Source organism: Prenolepis imparis, unplaced genomic scaffold (assembly GCF_030444845.1).
Source record: "Prenolepis imparis isolate NDT839.2.m4 unplaced genomic scaffold, iyPreImpa1.0 SCAF_11, whole genome shotgun sequence".
NCBI lineage: Eukaryota > Metazoa > Arthropoda > Insecta > Hymenoptera > Formicidae > Prenolepis > Prenolepis imparis.
In genome coordinates this window covers 13,668,040-13,695,471 of record NW_028141169.1, presented here as the reverse complement: position 1 = coordinate 13,695,471, position 27,432 = coordinate 13,668,040, and the positions used below count along the sequence as shown (strand labels likewise).

Below are 27,432 nucleotides of genomic sequence, written 5' to 3'. Positions count from 1 at the left end.
ATAAAATTATAAAACAGTATATAAAACGTGATACATACAGTAGTGACAGTAGCTGTCGGCTCCTTTGATGTAGCCGTGAGTCGATCACGTGACGGTCCGCCATGTTCTTAGCCTTACAGCTAACGCATGCGTAAAAGAAAATTTACTCGCTGATTTTCTAGCACTGTCACTACTGTATGTAGTTATACTGTGACAGCGTACCGGTGTACGGCGTAAAAGAGCTTGGCCAATCACAGGCTTTACGCTCGTTTTCGTTACGCCAGCACATATTTTACGCTGATTTGTGCGACGTTCCGGCGTTTACCAAAGTTTAGTTTACCTAACCTAAATCAAAATGAGCGGAAAGAAGCAAACCGATAATTTTTTAGTAAGTATAATACATGATAAATACATATATTAGGAGGTACACTAATTTAGGACCTGCGTACAATAGAGAAAATATTAGGAATAGGAATAAATATTAAGCATTAGGCCTACTGCACAATACAAACTATAGACAATAAGAACAGAGAGAGAATAAAAATATCCATGCATCAACATAATATTAGGGGATAACAATAAATATTCCTTGCTTCTATTGATGAATATTTTCTATTTTCTGTTTCTATTGCTTGTACTTTTGTATTGTGCAGTAAGCTTAATGCTTAATATTTATTCCTATTCCTAATATTTTTTTCTATTATGCGCAGGACCTTACAAAAAATATATTTATTTCAGAACATAAAATGTGGTTATTGCGAAGAAACTTTAGCTGTTACTGTACAGGAGGAAATATTTAATCATAAATGTCTTCAACATTATGATGAGAGTATGCATGCTGTATCCATCGATGAAGATTTCGTTGTAACAATTAATAAGTTTTGTAGTAATAATATTTGAAGCTTTCTAGCAATGCACATATTTTAACAATGAATAATAAAGTTTCAAACAGCAATAAAGAACCTAAGGACACTTGCGATGAACATCAGTCCTCAACAGATCATCGCGATGAAGCTTTAATAAACATAGTGCAAACAAAATCAGCACTATGGAATTTTCAAATTCCTTTAAACGAACGCATAAAGGCGAAAAAAAAGCACTATGGAAAGAGGTGGAAAATATGCTAGGAGGTTTGTATATAAATATTTACAAGATAATTATACAAATAAAATTGCGAAGTTCAAGTTACAATCTATTTAAGAATACAAATTAATTTTATGATTACAGGACTCATGACAGCGGATGATGCAATGAAGAGATGGAAGTATCTAAGAGACTGTTACCTGCGTTACAAACGTCAAATAAATGCATATGTTCCAAGTGGATCCGGTGCACAACCGAAGAAGCAGAAAATTTTCCGCTTTTATGAGATTATGGCCGGTATTCATAGTCCGTTCTTATTTCAAGACCGTCTTAAGTAATGTCTTAAGATGCAAATACGGCTCTGTGATTGGTTAATCACATCTTAAGATTGTACTTAAGACATTCTTAAATATAAGAACCGACTATGAATACCGACCTATGCACTTCATCGATGATCCATTAGATAATGCACAGTATGTATTTTTATGTATTCTCTTCATAAATTACTAAATAAATAGTAAAAGAAATAAAATTTGATCCATTACATACAATCCATTACATCCATTACATCCATTAATTCGGGAGTCTTTTTTCTTCTCTTCAGCTTTCATCAATTTATAAATTATATATATTTGAACTAATTTTTGTCGAATAGCTTCTTTGCATAGTGTATTTTTCGGATATTTGTAAATTTTCAAGTATTTTATTAAATTAATTAATGCAAATTCCGAGCCTGACATTTTAACGAGATTATACACACTTAAATTTTAACTTTGTTTATATAAATATATGTTAAAAAGTTGCGCTAAAATCTTTTTATCGGCTGTCCCATGGAGCGTATTTACGCTGGCGTAATGATCAATAAACCAATCATAAGACTCCTTAAATATCCATTTTGAAAATAAACTTTGTAAAAGCTACTGTGATTGGCTTATTGATCATTACGCCAGCGTAAAACGCTCCATGGGACAGCCGATGTTTGTACTGACGTAACGAAAACGAGCGTAAAGCTTGTGATTGGCCAAGCTCTTTTACGCCGTACGCCGGTACGCCGTACGCTGCTCCATGGGACTGCATCTTTATACTGTGCTCGGGTGACGTTTCCGAACGTAGCCCTGGAAGGAAAATTGCTTTGTTTTCCGTGGAAAAAATCTGTGTTCAAGTTGGGTGCGAGAGAGAAAGGTAGCTTGTAACCTTTGCTCGCAATGCGCAAACGCGGATGACGTCACACTCACCGCGCTGTTTGTGAAAATGGAAATGTAATTTTTAATGGTATTAATTTTGAATATTTCTGTTTAATAAAATCTTTTTGTTAAATAATATCACTCGTACTTTTCCCTTCGTGGAATAAACGCAAATTTATATAAATTTTAATAATACTCTATGTATTAATTCAGTCTTAAGCCGGGTCTACATTGGTCGTAGAATCGTAGATCGTAAAGCCTTGTGTCCACGATACTAGAAATCGGTCCGAGTTCTCGGACTGAGACGTTTGTAGCCAATTAATTTGCAGCTTTTACGGAAAAGCGGCAATTTTATTGGCTACAAACGTCTCGATCCGAGAACTTGGACCGATTTCTAGCATCGTGGACACAAGGCTTTAGAAAATTGACCAACCAATAGCCAATAAATAGATTTTATGATCGAATCTAACCTCACTTTCTATCGATAAGGCAGAATCGTTTAGGATCCCCTTAAGGAAATGCTGACCCTTATCGACAGAGCAATATTTTTCTGCACCCTTTTTTTTATTGGTGAATAGAATAATAAATGCTTTTCCACGATTAAAGTACATATAGAAACAAAGTCGGAACCTTTCAAATTTATGTAAAAAACAAAAAAAAGTTGTTTAACTAAAAAAATTGTTTTTGTTTTTTATATAAAATCGAGAGGTTCCAACTTTGTTTCTATATGTACTTTAATCGTGGAAAAATATTTATTATTCTATTTAACCAATAAAGAGAAAAGGGTGCAGAAAAATATCGTTCTGTCGGCAAGACAGGACGAGGTCAGCATCCCCTTAAGGGCTATCTACAATGGCAGTAAGCAGTATAGAGTAAGCAGTAAGCAGTATGAAATGGGATTTGTCCATTTCGTTACTGTCTTTACATCCATTAAAAACAATATACTCTTTATTCCTACAGGCTTGTTACTGCCATTGTAGATAGCCCTTTACACACACACACACACACACACACACACACACACACACACACACACACACACACACACACACACACACACACACAAACTATGCTCACAAAATATTAATTTTTTCGATAATCATATATCAGATATATCTCATCAATACTTTTATGTTTTATATGTGGCATATTTTCGAATATCATGAATAATTACTATTTTTTTTTCGTTTTCTCTCCTTCTTTTTTTATAAAAGTTATATTTAGATTTTCAACTTGAAGCTACATTTTTCTTAAAAAGATGCATGTAAACCTATTTATTAAATATAAATATATAAAGTTGAGGCAATGAGAGCCGAGACGTTGGATAGAAGGCGTCAGAATAAATTTCTAAATTTTGGTGAACTCTTTTATTTTATACGTTTCGGTCCTTGTTTGGGACCATTTTCAGTTAAATGCGGAAATTTCGAAAGTCGTTAAGCATGTCAAACGGAAACTCTCTTTGTCAAGTTCTTATTTACGACTTTAATTATTAAAACTGTTATTTGATCCCCCTACAATGCTGTTATTTTATCCAATTTTTCTTATTAATTCTGCATCTATATTACATTACGCAATATTTTATTAAATCTACTGATGTATCAAGAAGTAGCGACAGTAATATTGTTCCCCTTAGAGTAGGACAATCCCATCCACGTTGCCTTTATTAAATCGGCACCTTTTTCGCCTATCATGATTACGGGTGCATTTATGTTGCCGCTGGTAATAGTTGGCATGATTGATGCGTCGATAACTCGTAGACCCTCGAGTCCATAAACCTTGAGTTCCGCATCCACGACCGCCATAGGGTCACTGGCCGGGCCCATCTTAGCACTACAGCTCAAATGATATATAGACAAAGTATACACCTTCAGAATACATGTCCAGTATTCATCAGTGTAAAGTGGAATATTCTTGCAATTGGGTATTGGTTTACTATGAAATCTAGAACCGAATTTCTTCATAGTGCGCGTTTCGCCGAAGGCAACTGCCGCTTTGACACCTTCGCGAAGTACGGCCACATCTTCAGAATGAGTGAGATAATTATGGTAGAGTAAAGGATAATCCAATGGATTTTTGGATTTCAGTCTCATATAGCCACGCGACTTAGGCCTGAGAATCATTGGAAACACTCCAAAGACATCGTGGTTGTTAACTTTACCGAACACGTCATTGTAAAATTCGTCGGTTAAACCATGAGCGTCTTTTGCATGACTACCAGCGGAGCTAATCCCCGAAGACGTTATCATGAACTGAATATCGGGCCAGTCATCAGTTTGATTGGCATATTTGGTAGAAATAAAGCCGACCGCTTCGAGACCGATACTAGACGTCAATGGGCCATCTTCAGTGATGGCGTATTTCAGTGCCGAGCTGACGGTTACCATGCGATTCATTACAACGCCGACCTGATAGTCAATCGGAAAAATGATCCCGCCTATTGCAATGTGGTCCTGCAGATTCTGTCCGACTCCGGGCAAGTTTTGAATTACAGGAATTTCCAGTTGCTCCAAATGGGTACGTGGTCCTACTCCCGAAAGCATTAATAAATATGGACTACCAATAGCGCCGGCGGAAAGAATCACCTCCTTTTTAGCAAATACCATCTTCTTATGACCGTCTCTGATGAATTCTACTCCATATGCTCTTTTGCTTTGCGGATCTATTAGCACTCGAATCACATGGCTCCACAAGGATAGATGGAAATTATTTCTCAGCTGAATGGGTCGTATGAATGCCTTGGCAGTGCTACATCTGGAATTTCGACGCATTGTGAACTGGAGCAACGAAAAACCAGTTTGCTGTTCACCATTGATGTCTCGAATGTCATAACCTATTTCTTCACCAGCCTCAAGAAACGCTACGCCCAATGGACTAGTATAAGGACTCTCCTGTACAGTTAGATATCCTCCTGGAAATAAAATAACAATATTTATCACGTTTCATGTAGTATACATATATATAGTAATTGAAATATCAATACAAACCTGTGCTATGATATCTTGTATTGCGTGCCAAATATGGATTTCTTTGATCCTGCGATTTTTTGAAATATGGAAGAACATCTTCATAGCCCCAACCAGGATTCCCGAAATCGCGCCATTGATCAAAATCACGACGATTGCCGCGAATGTATAACATTGTATTTAAAACACTAGACCCACCAAGGACCTAAAATGTTAATTAATTGACTGTGAACTGTGAAGATTGTGCAAAATTGAACAACTTAATAACAAAGCGTAATAAAAATAGAACAATATAATTACAAAACAAATGCATTAATTAATCTGAAGATTTTTCGATGCGGTGATTCTCTTCCCCGGTGCGTGATATTTCCAATTTTATGAGATATGTAAATTAATTTGATACTCTTTTTTAAATAAAAATTAACATGATATTTGAGGCGGTATACATGAATATTAGAATTTTTGTTTGATTTCAACGTTTTGTGAACATTTTAGCTTTCACTTCATCAAGGAGGAATAGTCTGAACTGTTCTTTGTTGAGTCTTCCTTTATATGTATAGTGAACGAGTTGGGAGATGAGGGGTTGTTTGGTGAGAAGAAGAGGAAGAGGTGGGGGATTTGGTTAGCCAATTATGTCGTTTTTTAAAAAACTGTGAGTATGGATTGCCAAATTAGACTAAATTATTTTTTCCTAAAAAAAAAAAAAAAAAAAAAAAAATATGCAGTATTATTTGTTTATTACGGGGGGTCAGGATGTTTATTTCTTATTCTCCATCTCGCCTTCGCTCGCTATAAGAATTTGGGTATAGGATGTGATTTTTTTACTAATTGATATGCTGAGGATGATCCAAATAAGAAAGGACCGAAATGTTCAAAATAAGTATAAAGAAATTTAAAATAATTTTGTTGCACCTAATATCTGTGTCTGGCTCTTACTAGCCCTTTTCATACCTGAATTTGTATTATTGTATTTGTATTGATATATATGATTCTATTTCCTACCTTGCCTCTGGTCCAACAACACCGATGATCGACCATAGCTTGGCAAGCCGTTTCTTGCGGTTGCGGACGATATTGCCAATCGATTTTAGTTTTATGCAAGTGCAGAGATAGTATCGGCACATCGGTTATTTCGGTCTCATAGCCTCCAGCTTCAAGCAACAGAACGTTCCATTCAGGATTTTCGGTCAACCTGTTAACGACCACATTACCGGCCGAACCGCCGCCGATTACGACAAAATCGTAGTTTTTCTTCAATTCCTTCGTCACGCGTGGATGATTTTCCGGATTTATGAGATCGTAATTGAAGTATAAGAGCGCGGTAATTAGTGTTGGGATTATGGTGATCTTACCGATGCCGACATCGAAGAAAACGGGAACAGTTTTTATAGCGGCATCGATCATTGTCGCGACGCTCATCTTTCACTGATAGTGCACTTTTGATCAATCCTGTTTGTATTTTTTAAATAATTAACTTCGCGAATATTTTTGGTTACTTCTTTCAGTATCAAAATTTTTTTTGTAATCGCGCTTTTTTGAAATACGTCTTTGATGCACTGAATAAAATCTATTTTCTTTATGGCTATATATTTCGTTATTTCATTGTACGTTTTGTGAATTATTTTATAATGTTCGATACAATTGCAGTTTATTTGTGAGAAAGTGTGGAATAAAATATAAATAATACAGGCTACCACAAATCTCACTGTCGTTTATTCGAGATGTCATCAAATTGGATAGGTTATATTGAAATATTTTATTTCAAGATGTTATGCAGAAATTGGAAAATAAGAAATAAATATTATTTGTTTTATTTATCAAAACACTTAATGATTAATTTTTAAGTAATATTCATAATAAAATAAAAAATGAATGTTTTGGTCCTTTTTTTGGACTATCTTCAACAGATCAATTGATCACAATTGTCAATACCTGATTTTTTTTTAACTATTCTTGTCATCTCTTAACGGCTGGAATTGATATTATAGAAGACTTATCAAAGACATAAAGCGGATATAAGAATCTCAGAACAAATAAATATTTTTGTTAATTAATTTACTGAAGATGATCCAAATAAGAGGATGGACCGAAACGTTCAAATTAAATAAAACAGATTTTAAGACAAGTTTTTTGCGCCTAATTTCTGCGCCTGGCTCATTTCCTATAAAAGTAAAAAAGAAAAGCATTTGGTGATCATGTTTTATCATATGCTTAGATTTTTTTGAGGCAACAAATGTTTTTAAAAGATCGTGAAATGGTTGAAGATGACCGCGCGCTGGTAATAACTGGTAAAAAGCACATAAAGCATAATAACCAAATACTTTTCTTAATTTTTTATAACAATCCGCTGTGGAGCTCTTCTTTCAATTTAACACAAAACTTTATCGTATATCTTCGTTTAACATATTGTACCTCCATAATGAAAACAGTGATAAGGTCTATTAATTAAATTAAATTAAATATTACGAAAAATGTTACAATGACACATGAACGCAACTGAACAAATCGAAACTGTTTTTAAAGAAAGGATTGTACTTTACATTCCGCGTGATTACGATTTTTCAGTGCTGCCATATATTATCCGCTACATATTTAATCTCAGTATTTTTTTGACAAATCATGTATAATGTATATTTATATATCGTTTGTTATTTTTTTAATTAAATGTTTATCAAGTCGTACAATTTAAGACATTTCATATTTAAATTAAGTTTATGCTTGTTAAAATAATAAAATTGATGTAAAGGATTGGAATGGTATTGTGTAGTATATATTAAATGTATTATGTTAAAAGTGCGATGATACTGTGTATATGTTACATTAAAAGTATTTTGCATAATCGCATAATATATATGCATAGAGAAATTAACCACTGAGGTGTTTAATGTAAAAGATGTCGCATTATCTCATTCTTCCTATTCGATGTATAATTGATTGATTTTTGTGAGCATTACATTATACACGTTTGTTCGTATAGCGAAGAACATTCAGAAACAGTTTAGTTAATTTTTTTTAGTTTTTTTTAAGAAATCGCAAATACTATTCAAACAGTAACGAAAACGAGGAATATATCAATTCGAATTTGATGCATTTTTTAAAAATATAATAAAAATTCCCTTTTTGTAAACAGTAATAAATGCAGGCATATCTCATCTTACAAAAGCCGAAAATAGACCTATAACAATTGATCAAGATTTAAGATCTACAACTATTTATTAATTCACGAATCGAAAAAATTTGCGGTAAATTTTATTGATATGTATTTATCCAATCTATATTTTGCCAAAATATGAATGTAAACACACACAACATACAAAGAAACTTATTATTTATTTCAATATATGTATGTCGCAAGTAAATTTATTTGATTTTCTCACTTTTGACGTTATGGTTAAATGTCATCAACAAAAGATCAGAAACCGTAATTACTTTCCGATCAGCTCGATCAAAATCGCGTAATCCAACACATTGCAAATAATGTTTTATTATTTATTTACACACTACTAAAAAAAAAAAAAAATAGGGAACACATTTTATACCCTAAAAATTGAGCTATTTTCAAATCGCTGAAACTCGGCAAAAAATCATCGTAAACAAAAAATTAAAATAATATTTTGAAGCTTGAAGTTTCAACTTTAATGTACTATCAACAATTAAAAAAAATTTTTTATTTCCCCTGTTTTGTGCTTCAAAAAAGAACACGTTATTTTGTTCCTTAAAATTATGTATCTTTGACACTCTGCAGCTCGATAAAAAAATTTCTCTCGAAATATTTTACTCAAGTTTCGTACTATAACAGTTTCTCTACAAAATGCTATTTTTTAAAATTTTTTACGATTTTTTTGATCGAGTTACACAATTTTGAAACTTATTCTGTATTTTTTAGAAATAATGTCGATATTCAGTGAAAAATCATCGTAGACAAAAAATTAAAAAGGACTTTGAAGCTTGAAATTTCAACTTTAACGCGCTATCAATGATTTAAAAAAAATTTTTATCTTTATTGTTCTGAAAATGTATTGTACATATTTATGAAAGTATACTCAGCGAGAAATGGTGATCGAATCAACGTCGAATTGACATCGATTCGACCAATCATTTCTCGCTAGGTACGGCAAAACCATAACACAAGCTAGTCGATTAATTTCTTTTTTGCAATACAAATAGCATTCTATATCGTGTTACTAATTGATATTCCGATCAAAAATTATAAAATAAAATACCTTACGAAAAAGTAGAATTAGGTTGAAAGTATTTGATATAAAAAAAACACTGTTGTGTGATCAAGAAGTTCGCTGTGGCAGAGAAAGTGAAAGACTGAAACATCTGAGACGTTATGTCAAACATAAATCATGCGGTTTAACCACCACTTTACCATACAATTTTTCTCGCATCCTTGTCCCACAGGATGCGAGAGTAATCTTAGGCAACACTAAAATAGTAGAAATCTAATGATGAAATTAATGCAACATTTCTATATAAAAGTATGTCTGCATAAAAAGTATCATTTTATATTTTATAAAATTATTCACATTCTACGGATATACGTATTTAATGGATTGCTTACTTTAGTAAATAAATAAAACAACTCTTATTATTAAATTAAAATGAGAATCTGTATTTTATATTTTAATTTTTATATTTTTAATAAATGTAAATACAGTGTGTATAAGTTACGTAAAGCAAAATAAAACTTCGATGCTTTTCTATTATTACACGAAGAGGAGAACTGAATGAAAAAAGATAAATTTGCAAAACAAAAGTATGACGGAATATCGTGTCAGTTAGAGAAAGATTTGAAAATGATTTGTTTCATCGTTTTTTTTCGTTAGAATGTATATTGTACTGAAAGCTTTTTTCGAACGACTGTGTCGTTTTCTGTCACTCTATATCAACATATTTAGTATATATATATATTGTCCGCGTGACGACTTCGCGATATCTCGAAGCGCGCAACGCAATGTCACTCTCACACACTCGTGCCGGGAAATAAACAAAGCGTCTTTAAATAAAAGGAACTTTAATAACTTAAACAATAACAGAATAATCAGAACGTATTTAATAATTATATCGAGAGACCGCACGACCGTACAAGACGACAGCTGTCAATCAAGTCTAATATGGCGCTCTAAAACAATAACGCGCCGGTTGTTAATAAACAACTCCTCTTGACGACGATCTTCCGGAAACGCTCAAAGAAGTGATACCCAAGGACGCAACACTGCCCCCCTTCTTCAAGATTGTCATCCCGACAATCAACGATGGGGATTACTTCACTGCTGAATTCATTCAAAATTCTTGTGCTCCAATGTCGACTCCAGGGCACCGACGAATCTTCCTGCTCTACCCTGAGCTCCTGCCCAGGTTACCGAACGACTCGCCATACTGGTCCCAATCGACAAACACCTTATTCAAACGTCGACTCCAGGGTTCTGACATATCTTCCTGCTCTACCCTGGGCTCCTGCCCAGGTTACTAAGCGATCCTGAACCCAATCGACCTTCAGCATTCCTCTTGAAACATCCTGGTGACTCTTTTTACTGCATTACTTCCAGTATCCTGGGGGTTTTCGGATAAGAGGGGGGTATCTTCCGTGGACCCATTGTCCCCGAAGGGACTCCCCAAGTCCCTGCCTCGGCATTCGCCCTACGACTCACGGGAAAACCATGGATCAAAAACCGTGGGTGAGGCAGTCTTCTTTTAAACTTCCACAATATGGATGATGGTCTCTCTTCCCAATGACAACGATCCATTTTAAACAAACAATTTTCTGCACGAAAAGAAACAAAAACGCAAGAGTATTCTCTCAAAAATTTTTAACGTAAATTAATCTCTCATCTCTCATAGCTAAACTAAAATTTTCGCGAGTTTCATATTAAATTTCTATTATTAAAAAGACTCAGAGAGAGAGCTGTATCATCGCGAAGCTCCATAATTCTACGCTCTGCCGTCCGTAGCATCATCGCTTCTAGCGTCATTCTCGTAGACGATCCTTGATGACTCGTTGCTTATCCAATCCTGGACGAGCCCCCAAAATGTTACGTCCGCGCGACGACTTCGCGATATCTTGAAGCGCGCAACGCAGGGTGAAAACCCATGCAGCGGAATAGCAGAACGCGGAACGAGAGCGGAACCAATCAGGAGCTGTTCCGCGTTTCCTTTACGCGGAATTGAATGTTCTGATTGGTTCCGCTCTCGTTCCGCGTTTTGCTATTCCGCTGCATGGGTTCGCACCCTGAGGGTGAAAACCCATGGGCTGATATTTTCCGCGTAATGCGTATCGCGTAACCAATCAGGGCTGCGTTCGGAAACGTCACCAAGTGCATTCCCTCTCTTTCTATATCGCTGAGAGAGAAATTATATAGAAAGAGAAGGAATGCACTCGGGTGACGTTTCCGAACGCAGCCAAGAACATTCAATTCTGCGTAAAGAAAACGCGGAACGGCTCTGATTGGTTACGCGGTACGCGTTACGCGGAAAATATCAGTCCATGGGTTTTCACCCTTAGTTTACATTGAGCACTTGATACGCGTATCAAGTAGTGCATTTGAGCTGATCAGCCAAAATGGTCTAGTTTACATCGAGCACTTGATACGCGTATCAAGTAGTGCATTTGAGCTAATCAGCCAATAACTGAATCAATGTACTAGTTATTTACTATTTGATACGCGTATCAAGTGTACGATGTAAACTAGGCCATTAACTGAACCAATGTACTAGTTATTTACTATTTAATACGCGCATGAAGAATAGAGATAAGGAGGCCGAACTAGCATTGAGGAATTATCGAAATATGCGACCAAATGTCGAGCCTAATTGTAGTTTATTAATGCTCCGCAAGGTTGCGCTTTTGCCTCACGGGACTCACACGTACACGGTGGACTTTTGAGTTAGTCATTCTCTATCCTTCTTGCTCTACATCCTGCAATCTCTCCTCTTTCTCAAACTAACGAGCATCTTGTGATTGCAATGCCATCTATAGGTACCTATAGGTACTACTATCGGGCCTCGGTTTTGGTCGCACATCCCAAACACATAGTTCGGCCTCCTTATCTCTATTCTTCCTGGATACGCGTATCAAGTACACGATGACCTAGTTTACACCGATCGTTTGATACGCGTATCAAATAGTAAATAACTATTAAATTCGTTTATTGATTGGCTGATCAGCTCAAATGCACTACTTGATACGAGTATCAAATGATCGGTGTAAACTAGGCCTATATAGGCCTAGTTTACATCGCGCACTTGATACGCGTATTAAATAGTAAATAACTAGTACATTGGTTCAGTTATTAGTTGATCAGCTCAAATGCACTACTTGGTACGCGTATCAAGTGCTCGATGTAAACTAGGCCATAAACTAGGCCATAGAGCATAGAGTATGGACTGCGCCAACTGTCCTAAAAGAAATGGTCGTCAGAAGTGAGAGAGATAGAACGCGAAGCGGCCAGTCTCTTCTCTGTTGAATACCATTACCAAGAAGACTAGAGACCAGGAGACCGAACTCCAGTGGTGGGGGTGAGTCAAAATATGGTCGCATTTCATGGGCGCTGTTCGCGGTAATTGTCGTCGGCCAATTCATGAACTACGCTGGATTTCGGAGCGTCGTGCAACATAACCAAGAACATAAGCTTGGGATATACTATACTTAGGAACGACGAAGTTCACATAGGAAACCTTTTTTTGATAAAACAAGCGATTTTTTTTGACACAACGGTTCACAACAAACAACGTAAACATAATTTCGAACTTTGGCGAGATTATGTTGGCCGACGACAATTATCGCGTACAGCGCCCATGAAATGCGACCATATTTTGACTCACCCCCACCACAGTATTTTACGGGAGTTCGGTCTCCTGGTCTCTAGTCTTCTTGACCATTACAAACAATAGAAAGAGATGGAGATGGCCATCTTTAGAGATACTATAAGAGAGATGAGACAGTGCGGTAACGATTTCTGATTGGCTCCGTCGCTTGGAGTATAACCGGAAGTGCGAGAGAGAAAGATATATATAACTAACAAAGAAAGCCTAGCCGACCCTAACCTGTCACCTGTCAATATAAAGTGAAAGTAGTGTTAACATTTGTGCAAATTATAAGGTAATTATACATAAGTGAATAAAAACGACAAGAAATAAGTAATAAACAATTGTATATAAAAATAACATTCAAAAATTAATGAGAAATAAACGAAATTGTTCACATATTTTTTATGAATATTGCAATTTATTATTCTAGAATTTGCACATTTTTCTACGAGTCTAAATACAATGCTTAAATTATATTTATAATAATACATAATGTAAATATATAATAATATATAGACAATATATAATTTCTTAATAGTCAATTTATATTACCTAACCTTACATGGGAAAAGTAATGAAATATATATGTTTGTAAGCCTTTTTTTAAAAATATATTGTGTTTTAATATTCATTATTCACATTTTTTTATGAAAAAATATCAATAACTTCGAATTAAAATTCTTGCATTTATTCAACAATCAAAATAAAGCGCCATCGAAAACATCATATCCGATATCCGGTTTTACCCCACGACGGCACCTTGTCTCATCTCTCTTAATAGTATCTCTAGCCATCTTCACGCTCTATCTCTCTCACTTCTGACGACCAATTTTTTTAGGACGGATGGCGCAGTCCATGTTCTATATGTCGATGTAATTTAATAAATAATAAATAATCGCGATAAACATAGAGAACATCAAAATGTTAAGAATAAATAAATATATATTTATATTTTTTTCCTGCAATATGTCACGTGCTGTTATATAGTTCGCTGTCCTTAAAAGACGACGAATGATGAGTATGTGTCCTGAATAATATTTTTTCTTAAATAATCGCGCACAATTAATGAAAAAGACATGAATCACAAAAGCTACGCATAACAAACATAACCTCACACTTACCATATGGCATGTGGCTTATGTGAAAGGTCTATCGCCAGAGATGTACAAAATAGGTATCCCGATGCCCCTCGACATTTTGCGTTCCCCACAAATATTTATAATAAAAAAAACTCTGAACTGAAAAGGACGTTTATTTGCTGAAAATAAATATATTACTTCCACAAATAAAAAATTTTTTTTATATTTTTTAAACTTTTTTATGTTGTATCTTATATAGTCTTGACTGCGCTCGATGCGAAGGTACTGACGGCACCGTCCTAGTTACGGTACTGATTAAATGATTCGTTTACAAGAGTTTACGAGGGGCTCTTTATTCTGAATTTTTTATGAACTTTTCTGAAAGAGTGTGTCATCTAGGTATACTATATTGTATATATATGTGCGTGTGTGTGTATATATTTATATCATATTTTAAGCACATAAAAAAAGATATTTTTATTCCATTTTGCTTGACTTTTGACATATTATGTTATGAACTGTAGCGCAATATTTCAATCAAATTTAGTCGAATATAGGTTATAGGTTGTGATCGGGGAGATATTGGAAATGCTTTGAAGCGTTTGATTGACCAATAAAAGAAATGAGTGAAGATTTCTCTATCCTGATTGGCTAACGCAACGCTTCGAAGCATCTGTAGAGTCTCCCTTACGCGCACACATGATGGCGCACACATGTATCCGTGAAAGCAACCTGTAATAAAGTGAAGTAGGAAAGTTTCGATCGTTATCACACAATCATTGTCATTTTCTTTTGTTAAATCTGAACTTGTTAAATCTATTCTTGTTGATCATCGTTTACGGACGATATTGATAATAATCGACGATAAAATAACAGAAACAACTGGGTGAAAAATAATGCCTGCGAACAAGTCAAACTTATCGACACTCCATAAGGAAAAGTCTGGCAACGGGCTGACAATCGCCGCCGTCACCTCCAAGAAAAAGAAGCGTCCCGCCTGCATTAGACATAAAAAACATTGCAAGCAATACCTGGTGAGTGTAAGCAACGAATTAAAACCCTACTGTGACGCGAATCGAACGGCCATGTTAACGAAAGGAGACCCGAGACGACGAGATGAGCGTTGATTTGTAGAGTCGAATTATATAGGTACCAGCGATCTATGTATCTCGATCAATCGTTCCAAGAAAGCGATCCATTCCTTTAAAATATATAGTATATTTCGCATGACTGTGTTTTGTTACGATACACAAAGCAAATATATGCCATTCTCCAATAGAATGTCAAAGGGTGGGACTCTTTAAATAGAATATCAAGTGTTATTGACCTCGCGAGCGAGGTGTGTTCGATTGTTATGTTCGATATGAAACGATAATTGTGCGGAGGAAAAACGCATGTTTAGTATCTACGTTTGTATATTTTTCTTCTTTCTTTCTCTCACCAAAAATCAAAAATATAAAAATATATTTTTTATTTTAATTAAAAAAAAAACCAGGAGAATGAGAGAGAGAGAGAGAGAGAGAGAGAGAGAGAGAGAGAGAGAGAGAGAGAGAGAGAGAGGGGTTAAAAAATACAAAAAATAGAAAAAATGTGCCAACTTTTTTGGTTTGTTATATTTTATACTTTTTGTGTTTCTTAATTTCGTTTAAAGTGTGAACGTGCACGTATGTTATTTAAAAAATATATAACTAAAAGATAAATAATTTTATTGCAATTTTTAACATGAATGAAATCAGATTAATATATTAGTTTCTCAATATGTTAAAAATATATGCGACTAGTAAACTTGTGAGTTCCGAGAAATTTTTACAAATTTTATAATTATAAATAATTTTATATTGTATAAAAAATAAACATTTTTTTTCATTTATTGTTATAATTAAATCTCTTTATGTGTTAATGGTCTCTTGTTACTTTTTGATAAAAATAATATATTCACATTGTGATTAGAAATAAACAAAAGAAAGAAAATGAATGAAAACGAATGAATGAGATAGATATGTAGAGCATGCTTTCATACGTGTGATGCAATTCGTATTCCAAGTTCCTCTTGATGTATAGTTGCATTGTTGTTATTTTAAACAATTGAATATATTTTAAGTGCCATATATTATATTGCAATTATGAATCCTAAAATTATAAAGTACAACATAATATTTGTTTGAATGAATTATAACAACATGAATAAATCTAACAATTTATTTATATATATTTATAGTGAAGACGTAATCAAGCACACTATTAGATCAATATTGATGTAAATTTTATGCAAATTTTTAGAACGTATATCTTTCTCGCGTCATATGATGTGTATGTAACATATAAGTATGAAAGCGAAAGTTATAAAATGAGAAAAATTAAAAGTTGATGGTGTGACATCACAAGAGATTTATTCCAGTATTGTATTGTATCATTCTTGTCACACATATTTCAGTACTTGTATACTGTATAGTTTGTAGCAATACATAAACGACATTATATAAACATTACGTTTCAATATTTTAATTTTAAAATCAGACCCTGCACATTTTCCTCTCCTCTTTCTTTTTTTTATGCTTTTGAATATTATTGCATCATTTTTTATGCATCGTATCTGTATCTTTTCGCACAAACTTTGCACTCTCATTAATATACAATAAAAACTATTATCAAGCCAGTTCACCAATTTGCTTTAATTAAATTTTTATTTAATAAAATTATATTCATTTAATAAAATTAAATTTTAAGAATTACTTAGAATGTTTAATAGTGTATATTTGTTACATTTGTTAATATTTTAACTTTAATAATTGTTAACTAGATAACAATTGTTTAATAGATAACAATTATTATTATTGGTATTATTATTATTATTATTATTAATGTAATTTATTGTCTTGCGATTTTTTTATTTATTTTATTATTAATAATAATATAAGAAATCTTTCAGATGTCTATTTTGTATAATTAAATAATGAATCAATTAATTAAGGTATTTGCTAATCAAAACAGATGTCAATCGACAGATTTTTAAGAGTAGATCAGTTGTTAATAGGTACAATGTTGTTAGCTGCGTTCTTTATGAGATATCAGTCACTAAAGATTAAAGAGTCGATTAGTCAAATTATTGCTATAATTCTCTTGCCCCCTCCCCCTCAACATATGAAAATATATTAGTATTATATATTAATATTATATCATTGCAAAGTACTCGACAAGACGAATTCAATGATACCATACACAAGTGTATAAACAATGTATAAAAAACAAAAGTAAGAAATAAAAATAAAAAATAAAATCAAATTGAGTCCTCGTCAGAGCTTTCAAATATCACGCAGAAGTTGCTCAACGACTTTGCAGTATATTTAAATCTTTGGCTAAAATCTATCATAACCGAGAAACCAGATATAGCTATCATGATATGTGCACAGCACCCTATAGTTCTCTGGCCATCTTTGCATTGACAATAATATCCGATTATTGTCAGTTGACACTTGAGCTTTTCTTGATTTACTTAAAATGTAGATCAAGCATTTAGTTTGATTGCGGTGCTGAGACTGGATTCACCTGTGAATTAACATTGAGGATTCAGTTGAAATGCTATGGAAACTAAGTGAAAGAAGTCCAATGTGCCTGAATCTCATAGCTCCCATCAGGTTTTATATGTTCTGTATAGTATAAAAATGACTTGTTTCAACTAATATCTAATTCTAAAAGCCGGAGATTAGCCAAAGACATTGTCGGAAATGTCTCTCAGAGCATTATTTTCTATTGTTTCAAAAAAGGCAGACCTCCTTTTTAATCGTTGGTCTTCAGCCAAACGAGACTCGTCGAATCTTGAGAGCATAGATCTTGCTCTCATCATCTCCTAAGTCCGATTCAATGATTTTATTGAAGGAAGACATCAAGAGGATTACCGCGGCAATCTTTAAATCAGACATCAAATTAGGAATGGATTTATTCGATCACATCTTGTCAAAACACCAGAAACATTGTTTAAACCATCCATTGATTTGACTTGTACAATGAACTGGTACTTTGTAACAAAATGTGATCGATTTGTCTAACTTACTTAGTTGTGAAAAATCAGCTTTGACAAACTTAAGCATATGGAACCTACTTTTTGAATGAAGCAACAACGTTTCTAAAATCTCGATCAACAAGGAAAATATCACTTCTTTTGAAAAAGGAACAAAGACCTGTCTCGTTCCTAAACAGTTGCAGCATTATTTAGGCTCTATAGGGGCTAAACACATTGATTATATGGCCATCAATACAACTGCCAATATTTTTATAAGAAGAAGACGATGCATACTAAAGATTTTCTCTGGAAGCTGTAATTGCTTTTCTGAATGTAGACATAAGTGTCATCTTAAATAGTAATCACCTTATCTACATTTTATCCGCAAAAAAGCTTTTTAGCCACACCAGTGTGGCTATTAAAATGCTTTCCCGATCTAGCCAGGAACGATTGAGAAGATGAAGAAGAAAGTTCTGCTAAAAAAGAATCTCCTATCTTCCCCATCATTAGCTCAGTCGTTGGCTATTGAAGGAATTAAAAAGAGAGGCCAGCCTGTGATTAGATTCCCTGCTTCGCAATTTAGCTAAAAAGACAGTCATTGTATTAGAATGCTTCTTCTCTTGTAAAGATAGAGAGGATAGCATGAAGAGAGTATCTAGAAGTGTGTTTTTGATAACTCAGTTCATTTCTCGACCTGAGAGTTAGACTTCGGCCGCTGCCGAAGAATACTATATCCTCAACCTGATTAAAAACTTGATTAAAAATTAAGAGCCCCTCTGTAAAAAAAACTCCCATTCGTTCTCTGAAGAGGCTTTGCACAGCATCACTTGAGCTTATATAAATCTATAATTTACTTTATTTTGTATCGCCTGCACTAACTAATTACTACAACGCACAGCCAAACATACATCTAGTGAGTGGCTGTACTCCATCTGATACTAACAATAAGCTATATAGTGATTTCATCAGACGGTGTCACAGCGCCTCTATTACATGTCTGCCGGCAGGCATTACAAATAAAATCAGATTCTCATTACTTGGAACTGGTTTACGACATTTGTGACCGTTTTTCTTGAATAAAAAGAAACTTATTGACATTTTCTGAACCAGCCAGAAAGTATCGATGGCTTTAGAGATTTTCCGTACTTAACATAGGAATCTCTTCGGCCTTCATCAGTAGCCAGCTGACCATCAGCCTGAGTCTTGATGGCAAGTTCAGATTGGGGAGGGAAAGGAGGAAAGGTAGATTGTAATATACTTATTGCAGACATGCCTTTACCTAATTTTCCAACGCGGGTTTTAGGCTGGTATTCATGGTCCAATCTTATATTATCTAAGATTGTCTTAAGTGTGATCTTAGGTTGACTCAAGATCCCATTCAACCAATCAAATGATCGCATAGTATCTCAAGATTGTACTTAAGATAATCTTAAATATAAAATCGGACTATGAATACTGATCTTATTTGAGAAGGTATACCGCTCAGAGATCTTCCGATGATCATTATTTGCCATAACGATATATTATTTTTTCCCGAGAACCTTAACTGGACTCCGTTGCTCGTCGTCACCATAAGGAAGTTGGTGAATGTATATACATACAACTTATATAGTATTCGAAATTACTGGCGAAAACCCGATCAGATTTAATGTTTTATTTGTGCTTTTTTTATACAAATAGTCTATATACTTGAGTATGATTGAATTCATTTGGTCGAATACTTTGCAACGATATGTAACATTAATATATTTGCATATATTGTAAGGGAATTAACAGTGATTTGATTGACGGACTCTTAACATTTAGTGACAAAAACGCATTTAAACGCATCCATAATGCACACACACACATATAGGGTGACACATTTTATTTTTTACAGTCATATATCTCGAAATCACGGGATTTTAGAAAAAAAATGTATCAAACAAACATAATAAGGTTCCGAGGGAGATATAATATCATAAATCTAGAATTGTTCTTGGATGGCAGTTTTTCGTCAACTTAGTTTTTTTTAATGAAATCATTCTTTTTATATAAATCAATTCCGCACAAATATTCGACATAAAAAATTATAAGAGGTCAAAAATTGAATAGTTTATAAAATATTTTATATTTTAATTTGACATAATTTTATATAGACTATGAAATATCTCATTATTCAATCAATTGATATAAAGAAAATACATAGTTGTTTTTAAGAAAAAATATGTAGCTACTAGTTACAAATTATAATACGTAATTTTTTTTAAAAACAACTATGTATTTTCTTTACACCAATTACTTCTTTTTATTATTTTGGACATGAAAGTATTGAGGTAAGATCATCGAGAAATGAATAGTTTACGAAATATTTTATAGTTTATATAAAATTATGTTAAATTGAAGTAAATAATATCTCATAATCATTTAATATTTAGCTATTCTATTTTTATAATTTTTTATGCCGAATATTGCGAGGAATCGATTTATATAAAAAAAGTATTTACAGTAGGTATATATTACTGTAGGTAGATATTTATTTCTGTTATATGTATACTGTAATGTTTCTTGAGGTACAAAAATATTATGAATAAAGCTAAAGATTCGTTGAATAATATAAAATATTTGCATTCATAACATATACTACAATTTATATTTATATTATGGTGATCGATTCTTTTGTTTCCTAAAACATCAAGTAATTTTTATTTGTTAAAATATTTTTTGAATAAAAAAATTTTTTTAGCGATAATCAAATGAATAATTTTTAATGATTTAAATCTTGTGTATAACTAAATTTATTTTAACAACTATCAAATAATAATCTCAAATATATCCGTGACATTTCACATGTAATTTTGTTTGTCACATTTGATACCGTCAACTGTTAGCGTCATTAGTCGAATTTTGTTTTGAAGATTTGAACTGTAGTGTATTTGTTCGAGAGGACACAAATAATCAAAATGCTTTTTAAGTAAAAAATTTTTATATATTGAAATTTTTCATTATAATATCTCTGTTTATCGAGCATATACAGCAAAAATAAAGATGCTTTTGGTTAATTTATAATTTATAATGAAGATTCAGTCTATCGATTAAGCCTATTAGATATTCAAGCAATATGTGTGTGATGACATGTTTATTGAAATATAATATTCTACAATATTTATATATAACTAATATAGATCGCACATATAAACAGATGAGCCGTTTTGCTATTTATTATCCGTGAAATTGTACGTGGGCTGGATGCGAGACACGACTGTCTCTGTGAAATTAGGTTATATTATAAACTAGGTTTATATTATGAACTATAGGTTCATATTATAAATTAGGTTATATTATGTTTTTTTATATTACAATAAACAAAAAATATAATGAATTCATGATACATGAATATGAATAATGATGTTTTCAAATAAAGTATAGGATCTTTTTATAAAAAGCCGAGTCAATCACATATGATCATCTGATAGCAACATTGTGGGATATATAAGATTATTTGATTAATCAACAAAATACCATGATAATCGAATACCACGATAATTCAAATTTAATTTGAAAATAACTATAATATTTAATTATGTGACATGCATTGATATCACACAAAACGGAAAAGTCTTTACAAATTTCTCAATTTAAATTGCGTTTACACAATAATTGAAATAAAATTCTAAAAATAGTTAATATTAATTATATTAATTAATTAATTAATTAATATTATTTATTAAACATTTTTAATATTAATTTAATAATATTATATTAAACATTTTTTTATACGACATCAAGTTTAGGAGTACATACAGTTGTTTCCATTAAAATGGAACACTATGTCGTCGCAAATGTGATGGAGTAACGAGTGAATTTCTCATTGTATAAGCCACATAAAGCAACGATATATTCTTTCACGTAACAAAAAAAAAAATAATTTTTAATTCTTTTATCTCTTAGGGAGATTTAGACGCGAATTATCATGAAAGCTCTTGTTCCACACACATTTTTTCTCTCCTTAAATATTCAGCATGTTGAATAGAAAGCAGCGAATTCTCTAGTTTATATAGGTCACGAATATATGTTATTTAACGCGGATCGAAGCGTGGCCAAGGCGGATATCGCTCGAGAGTGGCCCGCGTTACTTCGGATCGATGTTAGACATTATGACGCGTCTTTCTGTAATAGCTACTGTGCGTCATTGCAGCAGACAGAGACGGATAAAGACTGTAGAAAATGGGGATCAATTGTAAATATACTGTTTAACACGTATTTTTATTTGGTCGATTAAATATAATTTTAATTACTAATTGTAAGTTCCTTTATTATTCAAATTTCAGTAATTATTACACAGGACCACAAAAAAATTTCTTTTGTTTCTGAAACTAGAGTAGGTGTTTCTTATAGATTTTGGGTCGCTGAATCCAAATCCGTAACCCATTTTACTCCATCTTCATTTTGATTTCATCATCATTTTTCACTTTTTTTTACGATTATCTAAAGAACTAGACGTGATGGAATAAAACGGGTTACAGATTCGGATTCAGCGACCCAAAATCTATAAGAAACACCTACTCTAGTTTCAGAAACAAAAAATAAAAAAATTTTTTTTGTGGTCCTGTGTTATTTTGTTACATATGTTTTTTATATTTAATGTACACTTAATATTTAACTAAAGTTATTAAAATTATTTCTAAATTGTATTTAAAAATTTTACATCATATATTTTTTTATTATATTTTTTATTATATTTTTTTATTTATTATATTTTTTATTATATTATTATATTTTTATTATTATATTATATTTTTATTATATTTTATATTAAATTTTTTAATATTTTAATCTTTAAAAAAGATTCACCAAAAATAAATCAAGTATCTTTTTTTTCAGTCAAAATAATAGGTTTTTACTAAAATAGAATCTCATCAGTGAAAAAGTTTTTTATAAAAATAAAAAATTAAATTAAATATATTGTATATATATATAATATATATAAATTAGTCAAAAAATTATTAAAATCATATATATTAAAGGAAAAGAGTTAGGATTAATCAATAACAAGGGTGTTTTTTGGCCCCCTACAGGATTATCAAAAAACAATTTTTTTGTATTGCATGATCATTAAGAATGTCAAAAATAATCATTAGGTAAGAGGAAAACTAAGTAAGAAAAACATTAGATAAGAAAAACACAAAAGCCAAAATTAATTATTAATCTAGATATACCAATGGTACTTTTAATCTATATTACCTTTTCATGATTAATAATCTGTCATCGCATATTAATATCGTTTTGGACTACAACGTGTATCATTCTCAAGTAAAGATGAATACAGCTCATGGTCAAAGAAAATTATTTTTCACTATTTGACATGTTCTACATACATAATAACTTTTTTTTACTAGACTTTGGGGTCTATCTCGCAGACACATATCAATTTTTTTCGGTAGAGCTGTTTAAAAAACTATCTATAATATTCTTAATCTTTACAGGGTTTTTGTATTATTATTTGTTTGTTTCAATATTTTAATAATTAAAAAATTCAATTGTGACATTGTGACCATGTCAAAAAGAACAGATGATTCAAGTGATTTTCCGAGTCCTTAAAAGAGTAATTATGCAGTATAGGCGAGGCAATCCCGATGACCTTGATCTTGACATATGTTGTCAAGGACTGATTCTGAGTAACTTTTTTTTAACTTAATCGGCGGTCATTGTTTATTAAAAAGTTATTAAAAAAAAAAAATTATTAAATAAAACTAAATTTTTCCGACACCATACATATTTAAAAAAGAATACATTGGCCGATTCATTTATTGTAATATGTAATAAATAAAATGCATGGGCGAAGGAGGGGGATGCAGCTCCTCCCCCTGCACCCTCTAAAAAATCTAACTCAATCCATGCCCGAGGGTTTTGGGTTAGGTTATGTTAGATTATATCTCCCGGAAATGGAACCTCAAAGGGAGACAGAATCTACTGCGTCCACGTATGTACTTTGCAAGACGAAGCGAAGTTCACTCTACATCTAATTTTGATCCTTCAGGATTGTAATGCATATATTTTAAATTGGCGACTGATCTTTTGATGCGTAGACGCAGTGGGTTTCGTCCCCCCCTTCCTACGGGAGGGCTGACATAGTTACGGATGTAACTGCAGATGTAATTGCAAATTGCGGATGTGGTACGAAAAAAGTTGCAGGTGTGGCTACGATTGCAAGCGCAAATGCAGTGTGAACACAATGCGAAAGCGATGTGGTAGTGGTGCGGTTGCAGTGAGAAAGTGATGTGGAAACGGTGCAGGGACAGTGCAGAAGCACTCCAAGTAATAAACAGGGTGTATGTATTAGTGGATAGTGGTACGAGCCCAGATATAATCATTTATTTGTGGCAAAGACATTGACGTATCTGTATAAGGGATTTACATATTTTTTAGTCTAACAAATAATCGCTAGAAAACGATATTTGAGGATTAGAAATATGTGTGGACTAGAATATATGAGGCGCAAATGGCTGTATCGGAAATTGAACCTGAGTTTTTCACTTTCCGGGCAACTGTTTTTACCACTGAACTATTCAGACCGCATAACTTGTGCCACTTTTAACACAGTAATAACAGTTTTAGTCTCTCGGCAGTTGGTAGCTGGATGTTAGGCAGGATTTTGATTGTTTTAATTATTATATAATCGTTTTAATTATATTAAAATAAACAAGTTTTGTTTTTTCTTATTCATGAAAAAAATCGAGTATCGTGCAATAATATAAAACATCTTTTTTTGAAAATGCTGAAGAAATAAAAGCTGAGTTAAATGAAGTTCATGGGTGAGTTTACATATGCAACAGTTGCAAATTAGGTTGTTGAATTTAAACGCGGCCCTACAAGCGTAGGTCAAGCGGAGATCAAGTAGATCAAAAACAGCTACCAATGAAGAAATGTCCATGGAATCATAATGAACGATCACCGATTGAAATTGAGAGAGCTAGCAGAAACTGCATTTCATATAACGTGCACATTGCATTTTACATTAACATTTAGACATGAAAAAATTCACTATCCGATGGGTGCCGCGTTTACTGACAATCGATTAAAAACATGTTCGAAGAACCAATTCTCAGTAATGTTTAAACATGTTCAAGCGTGATACAAAAGATTTTTTACGTCATTTCGTCACTGTCGATGAAACATATGGATCTATCATTACATACCAAAGACCAAGTAATCAAGAAAGTGAACAGCACGCTGTGAACTAATTCCAAAGAAGACAAAGATTCCATCAGTCAGGAAGATTATGGTAACTGTTTTTTGGAATTTATGTGAAATAATTTTCATTGACTACTTAAAACATGGAAAAAACAACAGATCAGTATTGCACTGTTGTTAGATCTTTTGAACAACAAATTTAAAGAACAATGAAATCAAAAAGTCTTATTTAGCAAGAAGAAAAGTCCTATTCCACCAGGACAATACACAAGTTGGCAATTAGGATGGTAAAACTACATGAATTATGATTCGAATTGATTGAATATGCACCTTATTCGCCAAAGGCTCCTTTTATATTTTCCTGTTTTTAAATCTAAAAAAGTGGCTGGCTGACAAGAAATTTTCATCAAATACTGAAATCATAGAAGCTATGTAAATGGATATTTCGAGGATTTGCACATTCTTACTTTACTAAAGAAATAAAAGATTTTGAAAAGCACTGAACTAAATATTTAAATATATCGAGCTCAAAGAAGACTATGTTGGAAAATAAATATAATTTTGCTCAAAAATTATTTTCTTTTTTGTTCTAGAAATTTTCCGCTCTACCCTCGTATATCCCAAATAGACAAGCAAAAATTAATATCTACCACCGTGCCGCAGCAAGAAAATAAACAAATTTATCCTTTTGAAAACTTTTCGAAAACTGCTATAATATATTGTAAATAATTTTTTAATAAAGATAATTGGGTTGTAATGGTGCGGTAAGCACTGTTTCTTCTGGACATTCCGAAAAAGACACAGCACATAGCGTCAACAATTTCTCTCACGTATACTGTTTCGGCCCCTACCATCAAACCGGTGTAGCGCGATGGGAGTGTCCGAATGCGATTAGCCGGGTATATAAGGTCACCCGGCCAACACACCGGCACCAGATTCTATCTTGCGAGCCTACCTGATCCAAGCTTCTGACTTTCCACCTGCTCTTGCTGAGGTTTTTCTCGGCTGCGTTGGGAGTCTCCGACATTTTGATATCTGCTTTGGGCTTAGGTATTTCTCAGCTCCGTCGGGAGTTTTCTATATCCGAATATCTGTCTCGGGTTGAAACGTTTCTCGTTCCATCAGGAGTCTTCGTCCTTTCTGATACCTGTCTTGAACTGCAGCGTTTCTCGGCTCCGTTGAGAATTTCCCGATATTTTATCAAGCCCCGTGTGTACTGTGTCGTCTTTCCTCTAGAATAAGACTTACCATAATCCGTCAATAGTATGCTTTGTATGCACTACCGCTTACCGTAGTCTGGAACTATCAGCTTGTATCTTATCACGCTTATCGTAATCACTACGCCGATCGCATTGCACATCGCTTATCCGGCACTGTATATATCTTTGTACCTTAAATTTAATAAAGAGTTTCGTACTTTGAGTCGTTTTCGCAAGCACAAATTTCTTCTCTTGAACCCTGACGCCGGCGAGTCGATCTGCACCTCGAGAAAGATCGAGGACGATTTTGTTATATGGGTAATAAAATAGAAAAAGATTTCTTATTGAAAATTGAAGGTCAAGAAAATAAAACTGCGGAATAATAAATAATCCGTTGATTTGGAAACATTAAGTTTATAATATTTCCTAACATTTGAGAAATATGAAAAGATTAACTATCTTGTTATTACTACATTAAATGTCTATATACGTATATTAGATGTAGAACTTTAAAAAGAACATTTTTTACTAAAACAGGTAAGGAATTAGATAAGAAATCACGCACATTTTTTTGAATAATATATATTCTATAACAAATGGATCGATATTATATATAAATAAATAAACACACACATCTTTACAAAGGATGTTTAAATATTTTTAAAACTGAGAATGAATGTATTGTATTATATGATTCCACCTAAATTTGCAACTTTTTACGTATAGCAAAGTCCGTTTATATTATCCGGTGCTTTCAATGTGACAAGGTGTATAATAATACGTTCCACATGCAACTTTCTGTATATATTGAAAGTTATTTGCCTACATGTAAATCTTGTTTTATATTGCAAACTCATGTGGAACCGCATAATTATAGACCTCATTATATAGACCTCAAAAGCATCGGTCAATGTAGGTGGATTTTGTTACGCGCGAAAAGTTTCAAACCTATGTATATAT

At 33.0% G+C, this 27,432-nt stretch overlaps 2 protein-coding genes, 1 long non-coding RNA gene and 1 pseudogene across 8 annotated transcripts in view; 2 read left to right on the top strand and 2 right to left on the bottom strand.

Moving 5' to 3' along the window:
• The first annotated feature begins 127 nt into the window (after positions 1 to 127).
• Positions 128 to 1,558, top strand: LOC145942545 (uncharacterized; annotated as a pseudogene). The gene is made up of 3 exons (XR_014426374.1): positions 128 to 367; positions 718 to 1,109; positions 1,207 to 1,558. The product of XR_014426374.1 is annotated as an uncharacterized LOC145942545 (transcript).
• A 2,099-nt stretch (positions 1,559 to 3,657) lies between these two features.
• LOC145943282 (glucose dehydrogenase [FAD, quinone]-like) lies at positions 3,658 to 6,648 on the bottom strand. Its single transcript, XM_083050758.1, has 3 exons — positions 6,212 to 6,648; positions 5,231 to 5,414; positions 3,658 to 5,154 (listed from the first exon to the last, which is right to left on the bottom strand). Exons 1-3 carry the CDS (start codon positions 6,626 to 6,628, stop codon positions 3,845 to 3,847), a joined length of 1,911 nt encoding a protein of 636 aa, XP_082906884.1. The 5' UTR covers positions 6,629 to 6,648; the 3' UTR covers positions 3,658 to 3,844.
• On the bottom strand, positions 6,643 to 26,526 carry LOC145943283 (uncharacterized). 2 transcript variants are annotated; one of them, XR_014426495.1, is made up of 2 exons: positions 26,229 to 26,312; positions 6,643 to 6,658 (listed from the first exon to the last, which is right to left on the bottom strand). It is a non-coding gene; the product is annotated as an uncharacterized LOC145943283 (long non-coding RNA). The 2 variants fall into 2 exon arrangements; XR_014426494.1 differs by lacking the exon at positions 6,643 to 6,658 and adding an exon at positions 9,982 to 10,855 and having other exon boundaries at positions 26,229 to 26,526.
• The window catches only part of LOC145943281 (uncharacterized), an 81,518-nt gene continuing 68,727 nt past the window's right edge, over positions 14,642 to 27,432 (top strand). Inside the window, exon 1 of one of the 4 annotated variants that reach the window (XM_083050749.1) lies at positions 14,642 to 15,134. In XM_083050749.1, coding sequence (XP_082906875.1) covers positions 14,997 to 15,134 — 138 coding nt within the window. In that variant the 5' untranslated portion in view covers positions 14,642 to 14,996. The remainder of the gene's footprint in view (positions 15,135 to 27,432) is intronic. The other 3 variants (XM_083050748.1, XM_083050756.1, XM_083050757.1) reach the window with 3 other exon arrangements.